Raw genomic sequence first — 22,808 nt, 5'->3', positions numbered from 1 at the left:
AATAAACTCAATAAGTAATTTGTTAGCTAAATCAGTTATAATTAGTAATTCACTACAAGTGTATTAATGTTTAAGAGACCAATCTTTATACATTATATGCAAACCATTATATATTATAGTATTAATAGTAATTATGAATATCTGTTCTTTGCTTTATTGTGTGCACATGCACGCATGTCTGTTGTGGTCCCTGCAAGTAAGTCATATGGTACAGGCTGCTTATGTATGTTGGCTAATAGCAGTGGTGGATGCCTGCTCTTGTTGCCTACTGGAAGGCCGTGCCCATGTACTTGCAGTGACATTTATGCATGTAAACATAGCAACTGGACCATTAGCTCTAATAAAAAAAAATCATACCTACAAGGCCAGAAAAATTAGTATCTTGATAGAGATGCTATTATTTCTAATTTCCAACATATGGTTTTTTGGTAATTTTTTTTTTTTGCTAAATTTAAAATGTTATTCATTTGTATACAAAATTCCACGTTGTCTGTTTAAATGGTTTTGCAAAACCGTTCTATACAACAAACTTGTATTAGACTTTCAGCGACCACACTCGCCTTATATTTGCATTTTATCTGGGACGATAGTATGTATAATTAAATGTTTTAACAGGTTTGTCACTTGACTTACACAACATTTTCACCATTTTTGCAGCAGTTCATCTCTTGTCTCATGGATGAAAGTGTACAGTTAGTAAGATTGAAACAAACAAGCTGCACACTTGCATTTAGCAGGCATTTTGCATTCCCCAATATTTCACCCTCTGGTTATCGTTCTTTACACTAGTTTTTCTAACCAGCATGCTTCATGATACTGCCATGTGTCCGCAATGCAGCCAAGTTATATGCATCTGAGATAACTTCAAAATATAAGCCCAACCCAATAATTCTGTTCATTTTAGAATTACTAGAATTCAAATCTGCAAGTTAATATTTGTTAGCATGTTGCACTACTGATTAAGTAAATTAAGAATTTTATTTTTCATTGTGTGATTTTCTAGAAGAGCTTGAATAAACTGTATGAAAACACTAATATTTGTAGCATTTCATATTTAGTTTTCAAACATTGAGAATGTATAAAGTTTTAAATACCATATGTTGCATTAAAAATGCTAACTCTACAATCATAGGTACTAATTTTTACCACCCCTACTCATACCTTAGTGTCTTTTCAACGAGTTTGGTAAAAGGCAGCTACAAGTATATTTCTACAAAATGTTTATGAAAACACATAATATCCTATCAACTTTATTAATTTTTATATCCTGTACAATCTTAGTGTTTCTGTGCTTACAGAAAAAGATTAGCAAGCATTTAAAATATAATACAATTCTCAGTTTGGGCCCAGAAATTCATTACGCCCAATATGCAATTATAGAATTACAGTCTAGAGCTTAATTACATAATAGTCAAAACAATATAACTTTAATAAAAATGTACAGCCACCGCAGCAACACTATTTTGTACAACTAAGGAAAATAACAGGAGTTCATAATTGCTATAGAGTATATATAATTACAAATTTTAAATAATTTATAAAAACTTACTTATGATATATAATCAAAATACAGTTTGTATAGTGGTATTTTTGTAACTTGTTAGACCAAAGAGGCAAATGTGCTCCAGTATTATTTATGTTCACATGAAAGGTTATTCAAACCTTGAAAAGCTGCACTGGAAACACTTTCAAAATCTCAAATCAACATGGTGAGTGGCATTAAGTGACAAATAGCACAACAAATTGATCTTTGGAACACATTTCTGCACATATTGCTGTACATGACTATTGCCAGTACGAAGGGGTATCAGAAAAAGTACATTAAGAAAACTAGGAGTCGTGAGAAAATACCAAAACTGAACAGTGCAAGTTTATTTTGTTCCAGTCACTCAAAACTATCTTGGTATGATTGCAGGACTCCAGAGTACACAGCACGGATCAATAATATGATTCAACACTTATTACTTCACCTATAAACAATTGCCACTGATGTAATGTTTTGTCATATATATATATATTTGCACGGCAATCGATAAGATGGTGGTTACAATGGAAATGAGTCATTTCATCAGGAGGTTCCACTTTATTCCAACTGCCAGGAATGTTTCCAAATGCAATCTATGCAACACAGCCAGTCGGTACACCCAGCCCTCCTAGCTAAGAATGGAACAAACCTGAAACAAAGAGCAGTACGTTAACAGCTTGAAGATTGCATGCTACATGTAGTTAGCTCTGAAATACTCTGGAAGTTGGTCGGGAAGAGCAGAACTCAATTTACACAATTTCCTATGTCCTAAACCATTTTTATAAAGGAACATTCAAAAGCTCAAAACTAGAAAATAATTGTACAAAATTTGTACATGACTTGCACAGTCAAGCGACAGTTATGTTAATCAAATGGAGTAATGCTTTCTTTTTCCTCAAGTGACGACTGTGCAAGACAGCCTTCAAGCACACTGCATCTAGCTCAGTACAGTCAAACCTCATTAATACGAATCCACTTAGTACGAAATTCCCATTCATGCGAAGTACTTTCACCGTCCCAGAAAATAAAGTATGCTTTCCTATGTTATTCAGTACTTTTAATAAGAAATACGGTTAATATTGACATCGTCCGGGCCTGCGGCCCTTTTAAGTCCAATATGCCATCGCCCAAACACCACCCACCCTCCATTCAAACCTCCCGCCTACCCGTGCGTACGTGTGCGTGCGTGTGTGTTCGCCCGGCAAGAGGGCGCTGTCGAGCCAGTGCGCCGTACCCCTAAAAACATAAGTATATATAATTGTGTTGTTTGTTTTTATATTCCCTAAGTGCAACGTAACGGCAGATCAGCCAGGAGAGTTTTATGTACTTTTATTTTAAAATAATGTATTAAAATATCATAGCGTTTCCGGACATTCCCGAGGAAACCCGAAGCCAGACAATAGATAAATTTAAATCTTAATAATTATAATTTTTACAATCTTCTCTTTATTCATAAATTGTCACATGATTTTTAATGCATTCTTGTCATGTTAATTTAGTTTCCCGTGGCACGAATTCGCAAATATCTTTTAACGGCAATTGTTTCGGCGGGAGGACGCCATGTTAGTCGAGCGAGCCATGATCTCATCCCCAGTCTTCCGCCATCAACGACCGAGAGCAGACGCATCAGCACTCCGGGGACCTCACAGCTCGTTTTCTCTGCCAAGTAATTCTGTTAACTTTAATTTCGTCTCAATCACTTTCTTTTAGTCCCCGGAGCTACTCTTGGTCGGGGGACTACTTCATTAATTAGTTTACGGCCAGTCTCAGTCTTTTTCCTTGTACTACGTAATTTCATGTGTGACCACGTGGTGGCTCATCACCCCTAAACAGATTCGTGCCGCGGGCGTTTTGTACAGTTGTAACCGTGTACGTGTGTGAGCTGAATTAGCGGAATAAATCAGGCGTGCGAATTTAACGTATTATTCTTTTATTTTCCATCTGTGTGACCACGTGGAGTGTGACGGCATGTGGGACGCCTGAGAGCCCACTGCGTAGGTAAAAGCGTGCCCGACGCTGAGAGCGGGCAGGAATTAGTGCTAGATGTTTTCAAGGGGGAATATCACGTCTCACATGGGCGACGTCACGCCCTGAGTTAGGAGTCTCACCGGGTCCACGTGCCGCACCACGTGGTGGCGCCCACTAACCTTCCACCTTAAAGCCGACCGATCGACCCCCCACTTACAATAAGTGTCACCACAACGAGTGGCTCAACAACAATATGAATTACGAAGTTGTTTTTATTCCCTCAAGTAGCTGTTAACGTGTATAAGTAAACGGTTAATACGAATTTCACCGCTGAAGTCTAAAGTAAATCACGTCTTCATAACTGTCATGTAAACAAACGTTTCTCCAAAGATAGATGTATGTATCCCACAGCGCAAAATGGTAGAAAAACAAGATGAAAAGTTCAACTCTAGTGGCAATGTTAGTAACTAAACTAGAAAAGATGCTATGTTGTAAACGGAAAATATAAGGAAAGTACTCTATACCTTATTAATATTAGTCGTCGGAAGTGTACATACGTAGAAGTTTAAACAATCTATGGAAAAAAGTTCTGATATTTTCCATTGTTCACGCATGTGTGTCTTAACCTCAATTTTGAGTGTGAGTTGTTTTGTAATATGACTGCGAAACGTAAACGCAATGACCTTACATTGCAAGTTAAGTTTAAAGTTATTGAAGAAGTAGACAATGGAGAGAGAATGAAAACTGAAATTAAGAGAGAATTTAACATCCCACAATCGTTGTCAACAATACTAAAGAATCGTGAAAAGATTGAATCGGCTTTGCGAGTTCGTGCAGATTATCAACAAGAAAAATAATGCAAGGCTCAAAACATCAAGAAATGGAAGCTACCTTGTTGCAGTGGTTTGAATAAATGTGTGCAGCAAACTTGCCAATTTCTGGACCTATGATTCAGAAGAAGGCAGACTACCTAGCATTGAGGTTAGGAATTTCAGACTTCAAGTTCAGCAATGGTTGGCTACAACAGTTTAAGGATCGCAACAATCTTGTTGGCAAAACTATGTGTGGGGAGTCGGCAGCAGTAGATACGACCAAAGTTAAAGATTGGATACAGACTGCTCAACCAATACTTGATCAGTACAAGCAAGATGATATTATCAATATGGATGAGACAGGTGTTTTCTATAACTTGTTACCAAACAAGACTTTGGCTGTAAAGGTTGAAAAGTGCCATGGAGGGAAACACAGCAAAGAACGTATAACTGTTTTGCTGTGCTGTAACCAAAGTGGCAAAACTAAACTTTCTCCCCTTGTTGGAAAATTCCAAAAACAAAGATGTTTCAAGAATAACAGCAATCTCCCATGTGATTATGAAGCCAACTCAGCTGCTTGGGTAACCATCTCAATTTTCCAGAAATGGTTAATCAAACTTGAAAGACGAATGGCTTGTCAAAACAGGAAAATTTTACTGCTGATAGACAGGTGTGCCGCTCACTCTTCTGCAGGACTTGAGCTGTCCCACGTGACATTGATGTACCTCCCAGCCAACACAACAAGTTTCCTGCAACCTTTGGATCAGGGTATTATCCAAAACACTAAAAAAAAACTACAGGACTCGTCTCACTTCGTACTTGATGTCAGATTGAGTTAAAAACTGAGGCAAACTTGAAGTGGAATGTTTTGGATACTATGAAAAATGTTGTAATGGCATGGGATGCAGTTACACCTGTCACCATTTCGAATTGCTTCAGGAAAGCTGGTATTGGTGCCAGTGAAATTCAGGCTCAGGAAGAAGAGAGAGAGGATTTCAGCGTGGAAGAATGGGACCTACAGTAGAACCCCGATTTTGCGAACACGGATTTAACGTAAAGGTTTTCAGGAACCATCAAAAAACACCAATTTATTAAAATAATAATTTAGATTTCCAAAAAATGAAAGTAAATTGTAACGGAAACTTATTAAAAAATGCAATCTGTGGTGTCAGTAATAGAATGGAGGTACTATATATTAATATGTGCCTTTGCATCATCTGTCCAAACACGAAAGGAAAAAAAAAAGAAAAAAAAAGGAGGTTCAAATTGCTTAAAAACTCCAGGCGCTGTAACTGAATTGCGTAGGTGCGTGCCATTGCGCGCGCCTGGATAGATAGACTGTCCGCGACACATGACATCATGAAGGGTTTCTTTGTCCGCATCCCCCTCCCCCTCCCTTAGCCCTGGCTTGACTCACCACGTTATCTTCCAATCACTCCTGCATAGTAACAGTGCGAGCCAATAATCACACGTTTCCAAATATTCCCTTTCCCATCCTCCAGGTTTTTTCAACTTGTGACCACGTCACACCAATACGCCATTATCATTCTCAGTAAGAGCTTTGTGCGCGGTGTTTAGTTTTTGGAATACATTTTTTATAAGTGCTGTTCTGACTTCGATTTTTTGCTTTTCTTCTTGGATTTTGACTACAGATTGCAATTGGAATTGACTACACTGCCTGTTGACGACCTGCTTAGCTTTTTTATTGGTACATGAATATTTACTGTTTTTGGATATCGGCTTTGTTACGTTTTTTTGACAATTTGTTTATGTTACTAGTATTAGAACTCGACAAAACTGGGACACGGGCGGTGGAGCTTTTATTTTTTTCCACTAAGCTCACGTCTATTGGCTGGCTGCTGATGGAAGGTCACGAGTCTGGGCGGAGCGTTGAGTGAGTTATACTGCGCATGCGCAGCTCAGCGAACAGAGCCAGCCGGCGGCTACGCTGCGCCGTAACAGCTGACTGAGTACAATTAATTACCTTTCTCCGCGTACGGCGCTATGGACAGTAAATTTCCATCAATTTGCGGCCAATTTTTTACTGTGACGCAATGTGTATGTAGCTCGAATTTGTTATAAACGCTGTAGGTTGTGACTGTATTTTAATAAACTTTAGTGTATTTCTTACACTTTTCATATTTTTTTGCCTAGTTTTTCACGGTTTCTGAAAATCTGTACGTACGACTGAGGTGTACGTACGAACCGGGGACCGTACGAGCGAGATCAAAAACGTTTAAGATGGAAAGTTTACAAAATCTGAGATAGCACGGCAGCACAAGATATCGGCGTCGACCCTGTCTACGATATGGAAACGTAGGGACGCGATAATGAGTGCGGGGGTCATTGAAAATCGGTAAATCAGATTTAACGAAACATCGATTTAGAGTAAACATTTTTGGTAACCATAGCACTTCATTAAATCGGGGTTCTACTGTACTTGAGAATCATCTTCACTTTCAGGAGCCATTTAGTGAGTTTGTGCAAGTTGATGACAATGTGGCAACAAGTGCAGCACCAGTGGATGATGAGCTGATGTGTCTCGACAAGGCTCAGTCTTGTGCTGTGCAGGCAAGTGTTGGAGAAATTGAAGGTGAGGACAATGAAGATGATGAAGTGCGTTCATCCTTACCAAGTAGAAAGGATGCCAACAGTGCTTCAGCCACATTAGAAAATGTTCTCTCAAATGTTGATGATGTTGGCACTGAAACACTTCTGGCCTTTGATAAGCTTTGTAATGTGGTAAACAATGCCTATAAGAAAAAAATAGTGCAAACCAGAATTGATGCTTTTTTTAAACCAAATGTTTGAATAGAAAATGTGTCATGAATGCAAGTTTATTGAAGTTTGTATTATGATTTATTCTGTAATTGTTGCATTGTGTTTGTTTTCTTCAGTGTTTACAAATTGTTATGCATGTAGTGAAGCCAGCTTATACTACCAACAGTGTATATAATTTTCTTTATGGTTGTAAATATAGGCATTTAAAGTTCAATCAATTTTTTTTTGTCATGATATCCCAATAGTTTGGTTAATACAAACCCTCGTTATTACAAAGAGCTAAAATTATGGTTCCTTCACGTTTGTAATAATGAGGTTTGACTGTACATAAAATTTCTAACAGATTCCTATTGAGCCAGTAGCAGGAACAGTAGCCTAGTCAAACTGTTTCACTTAACACGCATCTCAAGTAATGTTCCACATTGAGACAGTTTCTGGCCTTTGTATTACTATTACTAAAGTTGAGACACCACACACACACATCTCTATAAGTGGTAGCTCTGTAAACTATAATCGGATATTCAGCACCTACTTTTTGCCAAATTTTACCAGTCAATTTTTAAATTCCCCTTTAAAAATGCTATCCTCATAGTCCCAGAAATTCTACTTTGGCCGACACATAACACTGATTTATCATTCTATTACCTACATACCAAAAATTACCAGCATTTCCACCCCCAGGTTCAGACCCATGTTCTATACTTATAAAATAGACAACACATAGCCCAATTCATGGATCTAGAGATTTGAAATTTGGAGTAAATATTGCCTTGTTGTTGCCCTCCGCGTCTTCTGGCGACATCTTTTACATTTTAATTCTCTACTTAATCACTTTCCGATCGTAATCAATTACCAAGGCAGGTTGCAGGAGCATTAAAGATAACTTTCCTGTATTATATCCTTAAGACTGACTTCAGCAATGATGTTCCTTAATTTCATAGCCAACAACCAAGAATGTGGTTTTTCGAAACTCCGCTTCCATGGAGAGTTGCGGAGAGTTAAATATCAAAAGTTCACCTATTTCAACAATAAGTTCTAACAAATTTTGCAGAACGTTAACAATCAAAATTTCATATTTTTCAAGTACACATTTCCTACAGACTTGAATCTATGGTCTGATGTTCTGTATGTTACAGCCATCACCCGAGAACAAGGTTTTCTGAAAACCAGCTCCCAAAGGTAATTTAGCTCTGACAGCACTGGGCAATCAGCTAGTAAATAAAAATATTCTTGTATAATTGCAGAATTACAATGCACAAATAATGAAAAATGGATTTTAAAACATTTATAAAGTGGATTATATTCTATAAAATATAAAATAAGGTCTACAATTTTTAATTTTTAAAATTTATTGTATTATTATTATTATTAATGCCAAGAACTGCAATGGCACATGGTCCAGTGCCAGCACCGAAAAACCTATTTTCCAGTAGTTAAGCTACAGCTGTGGGGTCAAAACTAAAGTTATTTCTACCCAATAAATTGTTGTGGTCATGAAGCTGGCTTGTTTATGTGTTCGTTGCCGAGTAATACAGTTTTTTTTAATAGTGACAAAGAAAATAGAATAACTTCAGACTATTTGTGGAACCTGTTTACTGTCAAGTAATTGTAGTAACTAAATAAATAACTTATAACTCAATTTTTGGTTCTAGTATTATTGTAGTGTTGAGTCCAGAATTTAAGTCAAAAACCAGTGGCAGCCCTGGGTTAGCGTAACAGTACTAAATAAACTTTAGGGCTAGTGCAAAGAGTGTACTCCTCTGATGTGTTTTTAAATTGTTTTTAACAAAATAATAACCAAGCAAACCTCATTTAATTATATTTAGTGTAGCACCCAAATTAATTTCTTCTTTATAAAAACCGAAACCTGTACTATATAGAGGTTCTTAATGAAAAGTGAACCGGGACTTTAAACAATCAACAAAACCATAACCTCACAGCCATTATTTGCTTCGATTTACAGAAATTAATAAAGATATTCCCTTGTATAAATATTGCATTTTAGTTTAATATTTTTGCCAAGTTTTGTCACCAGGTCTATTCCACAACCATATCTCATTTGCAAAAAGTCAGGAAAGCATACACAATCAAAACTTATTGTTTAAATATCTTAATCACAGTCTCTCACTATTAGTTAGTGTTCCCACAGTTACGTGATTCAGGATGTAGGCAAATTAACTACTGTAGTCCAGTTGTCAAAATCTCTCTTCAATAAACATCTGAAATTACAAAAATAAAAATGCAACATGGCAGATGATGCTAGGCAGAAGCGAGAGGACGGCCACTCACATGATTCATGAAAACAACGTGACATAGAAGCCGTGCACAGGTGGATCACTTGCAGCAGTTGCCAGGTGCCTTTTGCTGGCCCTCTGACTCCACCAGCCGGCGGCCTTGACCGCTCGTCCCTGCACCGGTCGTCTGCTCGTTCTTCGGCAGTTTCTTGGCTGCAACACGAGCACACTCCATAGCCCCTCGCAGCTTTCCACCCTTCTGTATTCCAGACACAGATCGAGATAAACTTCTCACAGACATCAGGCTCATTACGAACTATTTAATCATCTTGATTAAGAGCCAGAAATACAAACAAAGACTTAGTAAAAAAATTTTTCTTCACAATGATTTACAACTTAAAAATAATAATAAATGAGTGCTCTAGCAGGGACTTGGTGTGCTGTAAACATGAAACTTAAGATCGCATACTTACGATACTAAGAAACGCTGCCATTAAATTTAAAAAAATATTTAAAATTTATTTTACTTTGCCATCCGTAAAAATTAGTTGACATCAATAAACATATTTAAAAATGAGTGCCTGCTCATGTGATTGCATAATTTATCGAACTCAAACAGTAAAATGTATATTAGTATGCTACAAGCAATGACAGTAAGTACAATAAAAAATATAACCCTGAAACCACTTAAGAGTATAAAATACTAATAATTATTCATATTACTTTCATTCTCTCAAATATAAAAAAATAATTATGAATTTCATAATGTAATTCCTTTTAATTTATTAGTTTGGTTATGGCAAACTTATTTAAGGCAACATACTTTGAATAGGTACACCTAGTGCAAAACGAGAATTCTGACAAAAATAGATATTAACGTAAGGAATGCTTAAGCAGTTCTGTAACGCGCAGAAAAAGTGCCGGTTCCCTGCGTCAAGCGACTGTAAGGTTTCTCACAATCAATACCACTACAGGTAGTCACTTCACACATTAGAAGCCATGAGCATTATTCCTAGAAGAGCACGTAATAACACTTTAAACCGTAACTTAGAAAAATTCATAACCACATGGTTTAACACAAAAAAGTTTAGTATGAGGTAATACTGAACCAAACAAATAAAAACAAAGTTAAGATTTGGCAACAAAACTATAAATGGATCCTTTGCTGCCTAAGAGTTTATCTGCTACAGACCCAAATTCAAGTGTAAGTCAAATAATTAATCAGTAATATTAGTAATGTAATATAAAATAAAATACACCACCAAATAACTTCAAGTGTGTTTCCCTCCATCGGTCTGATAAACCTCCGTGCTTCACGGTGATCAATATATGCTTATAACCTTACAACTGACATTCCTTTACAGTAAAACTTCATGAGACGAGGTGGGGCTAATTTTGTATTTTATTAGTTTACAGAACTAAAAAACCCAGATTTGAAGAAGCACACATTCACATCACCGACATTATAAAAAAATTAAAATAGAATTATTCCTTCATTAATTACCTCAAAAAACACAAAATACATGATCCACTTACCTTTACATCAGTGGGTTCTCTGGTTGCAATTTTATAGAAGATTTCATTATAAACATAAACTAATGTTTACATTTAATTAACATATAAATTTTATACAGAGATCTAAAATCAGTCACAATTCACATGTAAATCTTTCACTTAAAAAAATTGAGTTATTATAAATGGTAGTGTCAAATGGCAAAGTGTCAGCAAGTGGTTACCTATTGCAAGGAAGATGTCGTTGACATTCATGGCAGTTTTGGCAGACGTCTCCATGAACAGCAGTCCATTCTCTTCAGCATATGCCTGGGCCTCTTCGTACTCCACCATGCGCTTGTTCGAGAGGTCTGCCTTGTTGCCGGCGAGAGCAATCACAATGTTCGGTGACGCCTGCCTCTGCAGTTCCTTCACCCAAGATTTGGCTCTTCCAAATGTGTCCTGAAACGTCATTCTCAAGGTTTTCCAAATGTCCTCCAAGAAAGATTTGCAAGTCAAATGAAACATTAACAAGCATCAAAATACACTTTTAAATCAAATAACTATAAGTTAACTCAAATGGTACATGGAAATCTAAAACAAATGTCCCCAGAAATTTGGGATAGCAGAAATTATGTAAATACATGGAATAATTAGCAAATAATTTGAACACTCCACAATTTATTAAAATTTTCTGTGATGACAGTACTAGATAATTACAGTGGAATTCTTTTCCTGGCACTCAGAAGTTACACTTTAATAAAGCAGTAATTGATTTGCTAACAAGGAAAATATAAATGCTGAGAAAATGCTACACAGATTAAAGTCACTACCTAATCCAAACTGTATCTTGATGTATCACTGCAAAAACCAACCAACAGTTATCCAAACCCCAATTTTAATTTGTCGTAAAAAGAAAACTTTAAGTAGGTTAATATTTAATTACACTGGAATGTATGATGGTAACTATGAAAACATAGAATTTCAACTTCAATTATAGAAGGGGAAAAAAATGGCAAAAAGGTTTCCAGAGTTATTACCCAGTTTCAAATTTGGAATCCTAAAGTTTTTTTATGAACAATGCAATGTTCATTTTCAATTCTCAATCTGTAGAAGTCAAAAATAACATGCAACCAAAATGTGTTATAATACAACATTAAACATTTTCACACACATGTATCTACCTAGTGAGCAGACTTACTTGGTTTGTAATATCATACACGACTATAGCTGCCTGTGCACCTCTGTAGTACATGGGAGCCAGACTGTGGTACCTCTCCTGGCCCGCTGTGTCCCAGATCTCGAACTTCACTGTGGTGTCATCTAGACACACTGTCTGCGTGAGAAATGCAGCTGGAAAAAATAAACATTACATTACAGAATCAAATGATGTAAAAGTAGACCACTGAGTCATATTACTCCACAATGATGTAATTGATGGGTTCATTGTAGGATCAAGATTATACCAAAATAACACCGAAAGCACGTCAAAACAAAGAAATGCAAGTTAATCCACCATATAGCACCAAAATGCAAGTTATATCATGGAATCAAGTATTACTTAACCAAAACTTTATTCAAATCATAAAAAAGTAATCTTTTAAGTGTTTGACATTCAAGGAATGTCATTTTTACCAGACTATTATAGTGCATCAAAGTGCATGGATCAGAAAAATTATTATTAATTTTTTTTTTTTAATTTATTGTGCATCTCTTAGTGAATCACTTAAAACACAAATGCTCTCTAGTTAAATTTTGTTCTGTTTTATAACAATATATTACAAATTATTTTATTGTAAAAATGCAGTATATCTATTTTACCACTGATTTGGTGGAGTAAGTATTACAAAACAGCTTTTATAAAAATAAAAAAATAAATCTTTTTTTAATTAAATTGTACTGAAAATAAAACCACAAAATCCAGTCTATCGATGACTATGAATCATCAATGGATGAATGGACAGACAGTTTGTGTGGAAGATCTGCAGAGCTAAATCTTGCCCATAGTTTTTATTTGACAGATATCTCCAAACAGAATTTTAATCTAACTTTTTTTACAACTTTTTTTCTTACTAACAAACATTTTCAGACCTGCACAATGTCTATAGTCCAAAAGAAATAAATATAATGTCTGAATAATTGTTACAGTTTGATGACTACATTTTGTACATTTGAGTACAAAATTATTTTAAGTTTTAACAAATTGATATCTATGTGATGTATTCAATACCATGATAAAATAATGTACTAAAAATTTTACTTAATGCATGCTAGCCTTATCTATTATTAAGTACTATTTAGACTAGCAATATTTAAAAAACACAATAAATCATTTAAAAACAATTGAAATAGTACATGCTAATGTAATCAAATAGCCATCCACCATCACCCTACTAGCTACTACTTGAGACAGCATAATATGCATGAAGCGATAGTGAATGCCTCTGTGCTAATAACCTGATAAGACAGTTTCACACGTTCAATACTCTCCCAGGTCCACAGCAAACCAGTTTGTCCACCACACTAGGAACCTGTTTGTCTACCGCAGACAATGTGCCCTGAAGCTTTAATAACTGGTTATTCTAGGCACCAGTACAGCCAAATGCATTCTCAATCCTTAGATAAGGGTCCCAATTGTACATTTTGACAGTTCCAATACAGCCATTACTCATCAGTAAACTTTAGCAAAATGAATGTACAAAACAACTTATGAAAATGTTGCCTTAGACTTGGGTACTAGGTAACCATGTTATTATCTCTTTGTATTAGTACAATATTGCAAACACTGCAATCTTATGTACCTACACTTTATGTATTTAGTATTGCTGTACTTTCTCAATATAGTTTAGGACAAAATATTTTATAAACTCTCAAAACAATTACAAATTTTTTCACAAAACAGAAAAATGACCAATTTATTATTTAGTCTATATGTTTACAATTCAATGCTATGTCTTCATGCAATTTTATCATTTCAGAAATCCTCCTTTCAAAACCAATTATGATAAGCACAGCCTGCAAAGTTAACCATGTTAATGCATTTATAAGTGATCCATTGGAATTAGGGGTGTTGTACATTTCTTCATGTTTCTTCTTCAGAGAAAGCATTTTGCCCAATTTAAAAATTGTCAAATTACAACTTTTGTCTACTTCTTCCAGAGACTACTAAAGATCAACCATTTTAAAGCAAAAACCCTTAAAGTAACTGTTGGCTAACCAACCTAGCTCGAAATACTACTTAAGCATGTACATCACACCTCTAGCAGGTGCCAATGCATGTTCTCCTTATTGTGCACACAGTAACCAGATGGAATTAGGCAATAGAGCACAAGCTAATTTTTTATAAAAGGTTTCAAAACATAAGATAAAATTATTTTACCCAAAATGTTAAAAGTGAATTTCAAATTAATGCTATTGTCTTACATCTTGATTTGGCAGAATAAATTTAGAAAAATACTTCAATTTACTAAGATTGGGTGATAGAAGCTATTTGAAATGTGAAAATTGTTTTCTAAATCGAAAGGAACAATCTTGACATTAAAGAACAGTGCAACACCAGTACATTTCAACAAATGACCATGTTACGTTTAACTATCATACCTACATAATCCAACAAGAACGGATACATGCCTCAATGGAAATTCTCATTCATAATACTGTTACATAATGCATTATATAACCTCTCCACATTCAGGAGTATAGTTTAACAAAGGCTAAGGAAAATATTCAGTAGCAGCTATTTGAATTAATGTTTCTTCAGCTTAAATCCCCAGACATTACATACACATATTCACTTTTCCTATTGTCAAAACACACAAATTAAGATAAACTTTGTATCACATTTTACAGGAAAAAAAACATTACTTATTTTTATGAAGTTTAAATGCCTTAAACTATTTTAAAGGAATTTGAGTAATGTAAAATGTTTTAAAACTCATATGTTTAGGTACTCAATGTTTGTGTAGTATCATGTTTAGGTACTCAATGTTTGTGTAGTATCATAGACCCATATAAATTATACACATGTTAACGGATGATATGTTCATGTTTTTACTATATTTTAAACTGAAAAGGTACAAGCTGTGTACCTACTTCAGAAAGTTAATTATCAACCGATATTTAATTGGTGAGTTTAAGAAGTTTTGTCTTTTACTTTCATTAATGATTTTTACCTATTGGTAAGGCCATGCATTTTTCACAAAAATATTGAGACTACTGCTGTGTTAAAAACTATTGGTGTTTCTTGGTTGGTTTACTTTCTTTCAGGTACATGCCCACTGTCTGCACACCAATTACAGTTGGGCAAAACGTGTCCAAAATGGGTCAGCCAAATATGGCAATGACTTCTCATTAGTTGGCTACCAATTACAAGGAAGAAACAAAATGAGTGTTTACATTTTTTCATGAAAAAAACATAGTCCTTCTTACTGGTGGTCACTTGAAAACACAAATAAATGGCTAATTCTGAAATTTATCAGTGAATCATTACTTTTCACTAGTATTCTATAGTTACAATAAATCTGTAATTAGCATTTATCACATGTTATCACCACTGTAACCTAGATGAGGATGGTAGTACTATAGGCCCAATGGCAGCTTATGGTTAAGCCATGTATGGTTAGCATTGGTAACATGTGCAAAGGGTAGCTGTAGGATACACCTACGATATTAAAGGGCTCCTGTTATAACCCATGAGAAGCATTAAACTGAGTTGACTTAAATAGTACGAAGGATTGTGGAAGGAGAGTGAGAAATAATTAAACCCATAAGGTAAGTTTTAATTTTGTAGTTAGTGCAAGAGTTTGATAGAGAACCTACCTGTGCTAGTTAGAAGAGTGAGGGTTTTGTTAATATTTAAGTACGGGCTTGATTAATTGAAATCAAAATTATTGTATGATAACTTGCAATTTATTACTGTGGTATAGTTTTCATGACAAAATTGTATTTAAATGATTATCTATGTATAATGCTGGAATCACATGCAACATTACATTTAAATAAAATGTTTAAGCACATTTTGTTACTGCGGATATACCACCAAAATAATATTGCTTTCAGTAAGAACTTTAATTTGCCGAATTTAGTGTGCATTTGTTGTGTTGTAAACTATTAAGGTACATTACAAAGCTGAGAAAAGTTGTTTTTCATAACATTTATAAAGTTTATAGGTATGCTTATAACTGATTACAATGATGTTGAGTGCATGTATGTCAAATGATGCTCCTATTTAATGCAGTTCATATGAACAATCTTCGGTGTATGTAAAAAGTTGTTAAGAATTTTAATTTGGATTTGTGAACTTTTTCAAATTACAGCATTTACTGGGTTAGTCACAATTGTGTAATTTTTTTTGGTATTTTCAAAACAATTAGTTCACTTAAACATTCAGTAACCCAATAACTCTTCCTATAGGCAAAATTTTCAAAAATACTAACCTCAAGAATTTCAAATTTTACAAAATTTAAATCACAATTTATAGTTCCAACAAAAATTAAGGTAAAATGAAAATACAACTTCAGATATATAAAAAAAATACCATCAGGACCCAGGCTTATACCCGATTTACTCAGATCGCTGGGTAGTAAATTCTGGCAGCCACTGACCCTGTGCTAGTGATGAGATACGCTAAGCGATTCAAGTAGTATCTCTTTCTGTAGAACACTCCTATGACGATAAGGTTATCCGTTAGCCCTGTGATTTGAATGCCAGTTCTGTAGTATTGTTGAGGAGTAATTTTGTATGTGTAAGTTAGTAATGTAGTAATGTAGAGAAAAACATTATCAATGTTTTTTTTTTAATTTAATGTAAGTTTTTGACCAATTCAAGAGTTAAGTGCTATAATACAGTAATTCCAAGAATTTTTGTTGATTTTTACGGTATAACTTTGTGCACAAAAATTCCCAAATTCATAGGCACACAGATTTATACAAGACGAACAAACTCCCAATGAGGAAATCATATTGACCAATTTCCTTGAGTCATACATCTAGTACAGAAACACTACCAACCTGAGGACTGTTAAAAAAATTATCTGAGCCTCACCTTTGCTGCAAGACTATGAACCTACGCAGTGTGTGCTCTTCTTCCACTCATCATGGTACCCACTTTTAGAAGTACAAAGTTTCTATAAATGTACAGAGGTTTTCATGAATAAGTTGTTCATTTCCTTCCAAAAACTTAACCGGGGAGGGGGGGGGGGGGGGGGGGGGGTAACTTTTGTCTCAAACCTGGCTCCCGGGATCTTCAACAATGATAACAGCAGCCGTCTTAACAATCCGGAGTCTTTCCTCTTGGTCATTTTTTATGCCTGATGGTACCAAGCATCATTCAAAAATTTTTATACTACAGGTTCCTTGTTTTGAGAAAAAGTAATTATTACATCACTTCCGTATTATCTGAGTAGATGAAATTTGACTGTCTTTTGTCAAGATGATAATCACCCTTGATTTGGTCCCTCAACTCGCTGAGCAACAATTATCTCTCTTCATAACTATTCTCAAAATAAGTGTAGACATCTTACATTGCTGCTTCAACATAATTGGCAAATTAACCACTTTTTCTCTTCTACTGAGTTATGTTGGTGATTGTACAGTTTCCTCATGCATAAATTATGATACTGACAATCAGAAGCCACTGTGTCAGACAGGCAAAAGACATTTGATTATGGCTTGTCCATAATCACCACATTATTCTGCTCTTTTTATGATAAGTTTCCTTCACAATTAAAACTCAAACCTGATACACAATATTATGATTGGTTTTTTTTTTCTCTTTGTTCTTTTATAATGACATTATTATGAAGCCATACATAGAGCAATAAGTTTTGAAACCGAAAGGTACTTGATCAGAACATCTGACTTGCTCCCTACCCTGCTATACCATCTTCAAATGAGTAGCAATCATTCTTTTATTACCTACTGTAGTTTTTACAACATACTCATGAACCTCTAACTGCAGATTTTTTCCTAACTTAACATGCTCACCATCCTTCCTCTTCTTGCTTAACTTAAAAAGTTTTCAAACTCTTCTCCCAAACCATTGTCACCTTCTCTACATCATCCAACACTTATTCACAAATAAAACACTAAATTATATTTTCACAGAATATAAATATATGATTTTGAAAATGTATTCTTTTTAGTACTAAAGATGGTGTAAGAGTTGAAACTGGTCTACAATGTATTCAAATAAAAACTAAAAATAATTTATTAAATGATTGCCTTTAATAATAAATTAGAGTTTTGGTGTGGAAAACATGAGTTTTTGTGGAAACAGCTGAAATACGCCAACTTTAAATTAGTGCTTGAGCCGTAATGGTTTGTCTGAGAAAAAACCTTAAATTGGACATCTGTAGAATTTATGTACTTTTATTTTGAATAGGATAGTTATTTATAAAAAGTTGATAACTTTGGGTTATAAGCAAAAAACAGACAAAAATTGAGCATTTTGTACCCTTTTTTATTTTTTCTCTATTGCATCATGAAATTTTGTTAGCAAAACTTATTCTGATTCAGCACCCCAAAAAACTTACAGAATGGAAGAAATCGAAACTACCACACAACTTTCCCACTTTGAGCACAAATTTACCATTATTGCAGCACCTATCACAAAATTTGCACATTATCTTCAACAGTCTGTATCTAGCATCAGTTTAGGCAAACTATGTAGCACAAGTTTCCTTTCCAGTGGTATATTAAGTACTCAGAACAGTTATAGTTGTCCTCAACAGATGGCAGTGTCATCTTTGTGCCCCATAGGTAAATGAAAGAGTTTTCACTAAGGTATGTGTTTTTCATATCCTGGGCATCAAATTAAGTTTTAAGTTTGTTTAAAAAAAAGGTACACACACACAGACAGAAAAAAAATATTTATACAATGAACACACCAGACTCATGAAGTGAGTGTAAACAATGAGGCACATGGAATGTGTTTTACAGATCAGCTGTGTTTTGGGTACATTATTGTGAACTACTTACAAAACTGAAAATAATTTAGTGTCAGACTTTTCAAATATATAGTACATAAGTAGTTACCAATGTGCAGCAGGGCATAAAAAGGACAAAATATAGATAATGGCAAGTTACAAAGCATGCAATTATTCTTGACATTAGGCTAAGTGGGACTCAAATGTAAATAAATTCTAAAAATCTGATAAAATTGTAGTGAACTACTTACAAAACTGAAAATAATTTAGTGTCAGACTTTTCAAATATATAGTACATAAGTAGTTACCAATGTGCAGCAGGGCATAAAAAGGACAAAATATAGATAATGGCAAGTTACAAAGCATGCAATTATTCTTGACATTAGGCTAAGTGGGACTCAAATGTAAATAAATTCTAAAAATCTGATAAAATTGTATTAATTACTTTCTTACTGATAACTATTCTGTAGGGCAATCCAATACTATTGCAAGTAGTTTACCAATAGTTTACCCAGCCTTGATTAGGTGGGGTACATTAAAAATAGCATGGAATCCTAAGAATTGTTTGGTTAGGTTAGCTCCATTAAAAATAACAGAATCTTGAGAATGGTTACGTTGTGTTAGCTACATTAAAAATAATGTAAAAATGCTGGAATGGTTTGTTATGAATTAGGTAGGTACATATTATAATGTAGCAAACTTAACCAACCATCCATACATATTTTATAGTATTTTTAATGTAGCTAACCTAATCCAACCAACCCTTCACTCTATTTCACAGTATTTTTATGTATTGAACCAACCGCTCATAATTTTACGTTATGTGTAAGGAACCTAACCTAACAAACCATTAAAACTGTCTACACCATTAGGTACCGCAATGCTCTTTCACAAAATAATTACAAGTAACTGTAGAAATTAATAATTCAGATTTTTTTTTAACTTTACTTTAGCATAAAAACCCATTTATCCTGTTTTTACCTTATTTCGTAATATTCTAAGCCAAAATTCTAATTTTCGTAGCCATTCATCGGATTACTTATTACCTAATAGATTTCTTCTGCCTCTCAATTCTTAACTAAACAAAAGTCAGTGCAAGCTTTATTAAACTTCAAATTCTGCGAGTATTATGTTGCGGATATGCATTACTGCTTCTTCCAAATTTATCCTTAGGGGATCCTTTAGCTTGAAGCTTAGATGTTTACAATCTTTGTTAACCTTCCTAATAGTTTTAAGGATCCTTACAGACTTGCTGATGCAGCCTTACGTAAAAGGAAGAATCGCTCAAATCCTTTCATGCCCCCTTGTGGCCTTTGAATGATTTGTGGTGCTCCCTTTAGTAAAAATTTAACAAGTGTCTGTTGCCCAGCATGCCAACTGCTGCCAAAACCCTTTCGTGTTTATCTATTATTGTCAAATAATTTAACTTGAATATGTACAAATTAAAAATTGCCTGAAAATAGCGTGCAGAAAACATGTGACCATAAACAGACTGCCAAAACGAATATTTTTCTGTTTATACACGAGGTAGTCAGCATCAAAAGAATTCAGATATCCTTTCACTGGTAGTTTCTTACTTAATGAAGAGTCAAACATATTTAGAGGTAAGACTTACTAGCCCCTGAAAAACTTGGCTCAGCTTTGTTAAATAACATTTTGTTCTGTTCAAGTTCAGACATTCTGCACAAAAAAAAATTATATTCTTTATTGCATATCCAGTCTGTATCAAAATTTTATAACTCATATTCCTAGATTAAATATTTTATTTTTATCATGGTACAGTTTTGCACCATAAACACATTCAACTGCTTACATTATTTTAACATTTTATGTTATATTATTGGATATGTTACACGGAACAAATGCTCCCAGGGACAAGTTCCTTATTGTGTATCCAGTTCATATCAAAGCTTTATAATACATACTTACAAATTCAAAAATAATTGAAATAACACATTTAACTGGTTACTTAAGTTTGATATTTCAATGTTAAAATACAATTGGATACGTTAACATAAAACAATCATGGGGACAACGTTCCTCAAAGTTCTATACTTATTTTCAAAATCAAATATATTTTGGTAATTATAAAGCTTTGCATCACAAGCACATCCAATTCCTTTCATTCTTCATATTCATATTTTATGTTACAATATCACTGTATAAGCAATAAGAAACAATTACCAAATCTACAACCTGCATTTGCTCTTAACAGTTAGGTTGACTGAAGAGGAAAAGATTACAAGAACAAATTTTCTTCTTAAATCTATCCTCACACTGTAGAAGCCTACATATTTTAAAATAAATGTTCAGTTCTACACCTGAACAACTTGCCCAATTCTACTACATGTTGCAAAATTTATATTTAGCTACATTAGTTAATTGTTACAATAGTGGTAATTTATCAAAAAGAACCTTATTCTGACTTAATTAGTAAGAAATAAAGCGAAAGCATACATACCACCAATTGTACTTTCTTGATATTCGTGAAACTGCCCTTTAACAAACCTCAACACTAAACTTGATTTTCCCACAGCCGACTCGCCTAACAAAACAAGTTTAAATTGGCAAATTTTTCCTTGCGTTGATCCATTTGGTCTCTGGGCTCCTCCACGATTTGCCATGTTATAACTCTGTCAACAAAACCACACAATTGAGAAAACAAAACAAATATTATAGCACAACGCAAAGTTTCACGAGTTAACTACCGTCACTTCCTTTCTCAACGTGCAACTGTTAAAAGGAACGACCTTGGTTAATTTATTTTGCAAAACAGTACGCAATTTAATATCACAATCATTCTTAAACTAAGCACCAAAATTTTACAACACTACACAAACGCCACAATCAGCTGACTTCAACAACTTGGCCATAGCTTTCACGCAAATACAATTGACAGTTCGTAAGCCCTTCGCTCTTCCACAATTTATACTCGATTCAACACGTACCATAATGTCCTAAGTACATGCCAATATAGGACTATTTCATCAATGCAAATTTACCTTTGAGTTTGACGGTAGAGATGAACGACTTCAATTTAATGTCGGGATATATCAGGATAACCTACCTTTCCATCGGAGACATTTTATATTTGCCAATGCTTAAGGAAAAGCCCACCTAACTACTTAAAAGTTTAATGTAACTAACAAAATATATCCTTACAATTTTAGAAACTACTATGTATTTACCTATTTGATCTTCACGACAAAGTCGCAATTACACACTGCTACTCCCCTGCTTACAATGCACTACTTGTCTGGCACGCACCACACCGCCCTCTACTATGGCCACATCATAGCACAAATACAAAATAAAATTATGACAAAAAAAATTAAACATATCATCACTAAACAACTCCAAAAAAGAAAAAAGGCATATATAAACATTCACTTACCTGTTTATAATTTTAAAATGACGCTTTTTAATTGTGAAAATAAAACCATATTGTGGAACTATTTAACGAGGGGAAAAAAGTAAACAATATAAAAATTAAATTTCAAAAATCATAAATACTACATGCGAATAACGTGTGTAAATAACATATATTAAATAATTTTCATATGATTTAAAAAACTAGTCTTTATAATACTAAAATATAAAAAGTTTCAATAGTTCGTAGTGCATCCGGATAAATTGGCGCGTGTTTTGAACAAGGTAAAGTGAATTGTTTAAATAATAATAATAAATCTAACTGCGTTGTGGAAGTATCGTTCATAACGTGAATGCTCTTGAACATAGTATTGGGTAATACAAAATATTTTTATTTTAAATTATTATTTGCTATTCGTCTGCTACCTTTAAAATCATTGTAAAAATAATACTCAAAAATAAAAGGTAACACTATATCTCAAAACGTTTATATTCATTGAAATATTTTGATTTTAAATTAAAAGCTGCCCTTATATTTTATGTGACTCACTGCAGAACCTACATCAGTAGTTAAAGATAATTAATATAAGAAGAAATATGTGTTTTTAACATGTTATTGAATTTTTCTACAACACAACTCTCCAATATCGTTGTTTAAACCTGTATGTAAAACCTTAAATGTACAAAAATGATCTTATGTGACA

The 22,808-nt window shown here is 34.2% G+C and overlaps 1 protein-coding gene across 3 annotated transcripts; it reads right to left on the bottom strand.

Annotated features, from left to right (window-relative positions):
- Positions 1 to 1,234: 1,234 nt before the first annotated feature.
- LOC134535105 (ras-related protein Rab-5C) lies at positions 1,235 to 22,382 on the bottom strand. Of its 3 annotated transcripts, none has more exons than XM_063374021.1 (6): positions 22,130 to 22,382; positions 21,197 to 21,368; positions 12,013 to 12,164; positions 11,057 to 11,273; positions 9,376 to 9,533; positions 1,235 to 2,174 (listed from the first exon to the last, which is right to left on the bottom strand). In XM_063374021.1, exons 2-5 carry the CDS (start codon positions 21,357 to 21,359, stop codon positions 9,421 to 9,423), a joined length of 645 nt encoding a protein of 214 aa, XP_063230091.1. In that variant the 5' UTR covers positions 21,360 to 21,368; positions 22,130 to 22,382; the 3' UTR covers positions 1,235 to 2,174; positions 9,376 to 9,420. The 3 variants fall into 3 exon arrangements, with proteins under 3 accessions (XP_063230091.1, XP_063230081.1, XP_063230070.1); XM_063374011.1 differs by lacking the exon at positions 22,130 to 22,382 and adding an exon at positions 21,924 to 22,033; XM_063374000.1 differs by lacking the exon at positions 22,130 to 22,382 and adding an exon at positions 21,738 to 21,955.
- Between the last annotated feature and the right edge of the window lie 426 nt (positions 22,383 to 22,808).

The sequence above is a fragment of the Bacillus rossius genome, chromosome 1 (genome assembly GCF_032445375.1).
Source record: "Bacillus rossius redtenbacheri isolate Brsri chromosome 1, Brsri_v3, whole genome shotgun sequence".
In the NCBI taxonomy this organism is placed as follows: Eukaryota; Metazoa; Arthropoda; class Insecta; order Phasmatodea; family Bacillidae; genus Bacillus; species Bacillus rossius.
Note: the sequence above shows the minus strand (reverse complement) of the source record. Positions and strands in the feature narration are given on the sequence as shown.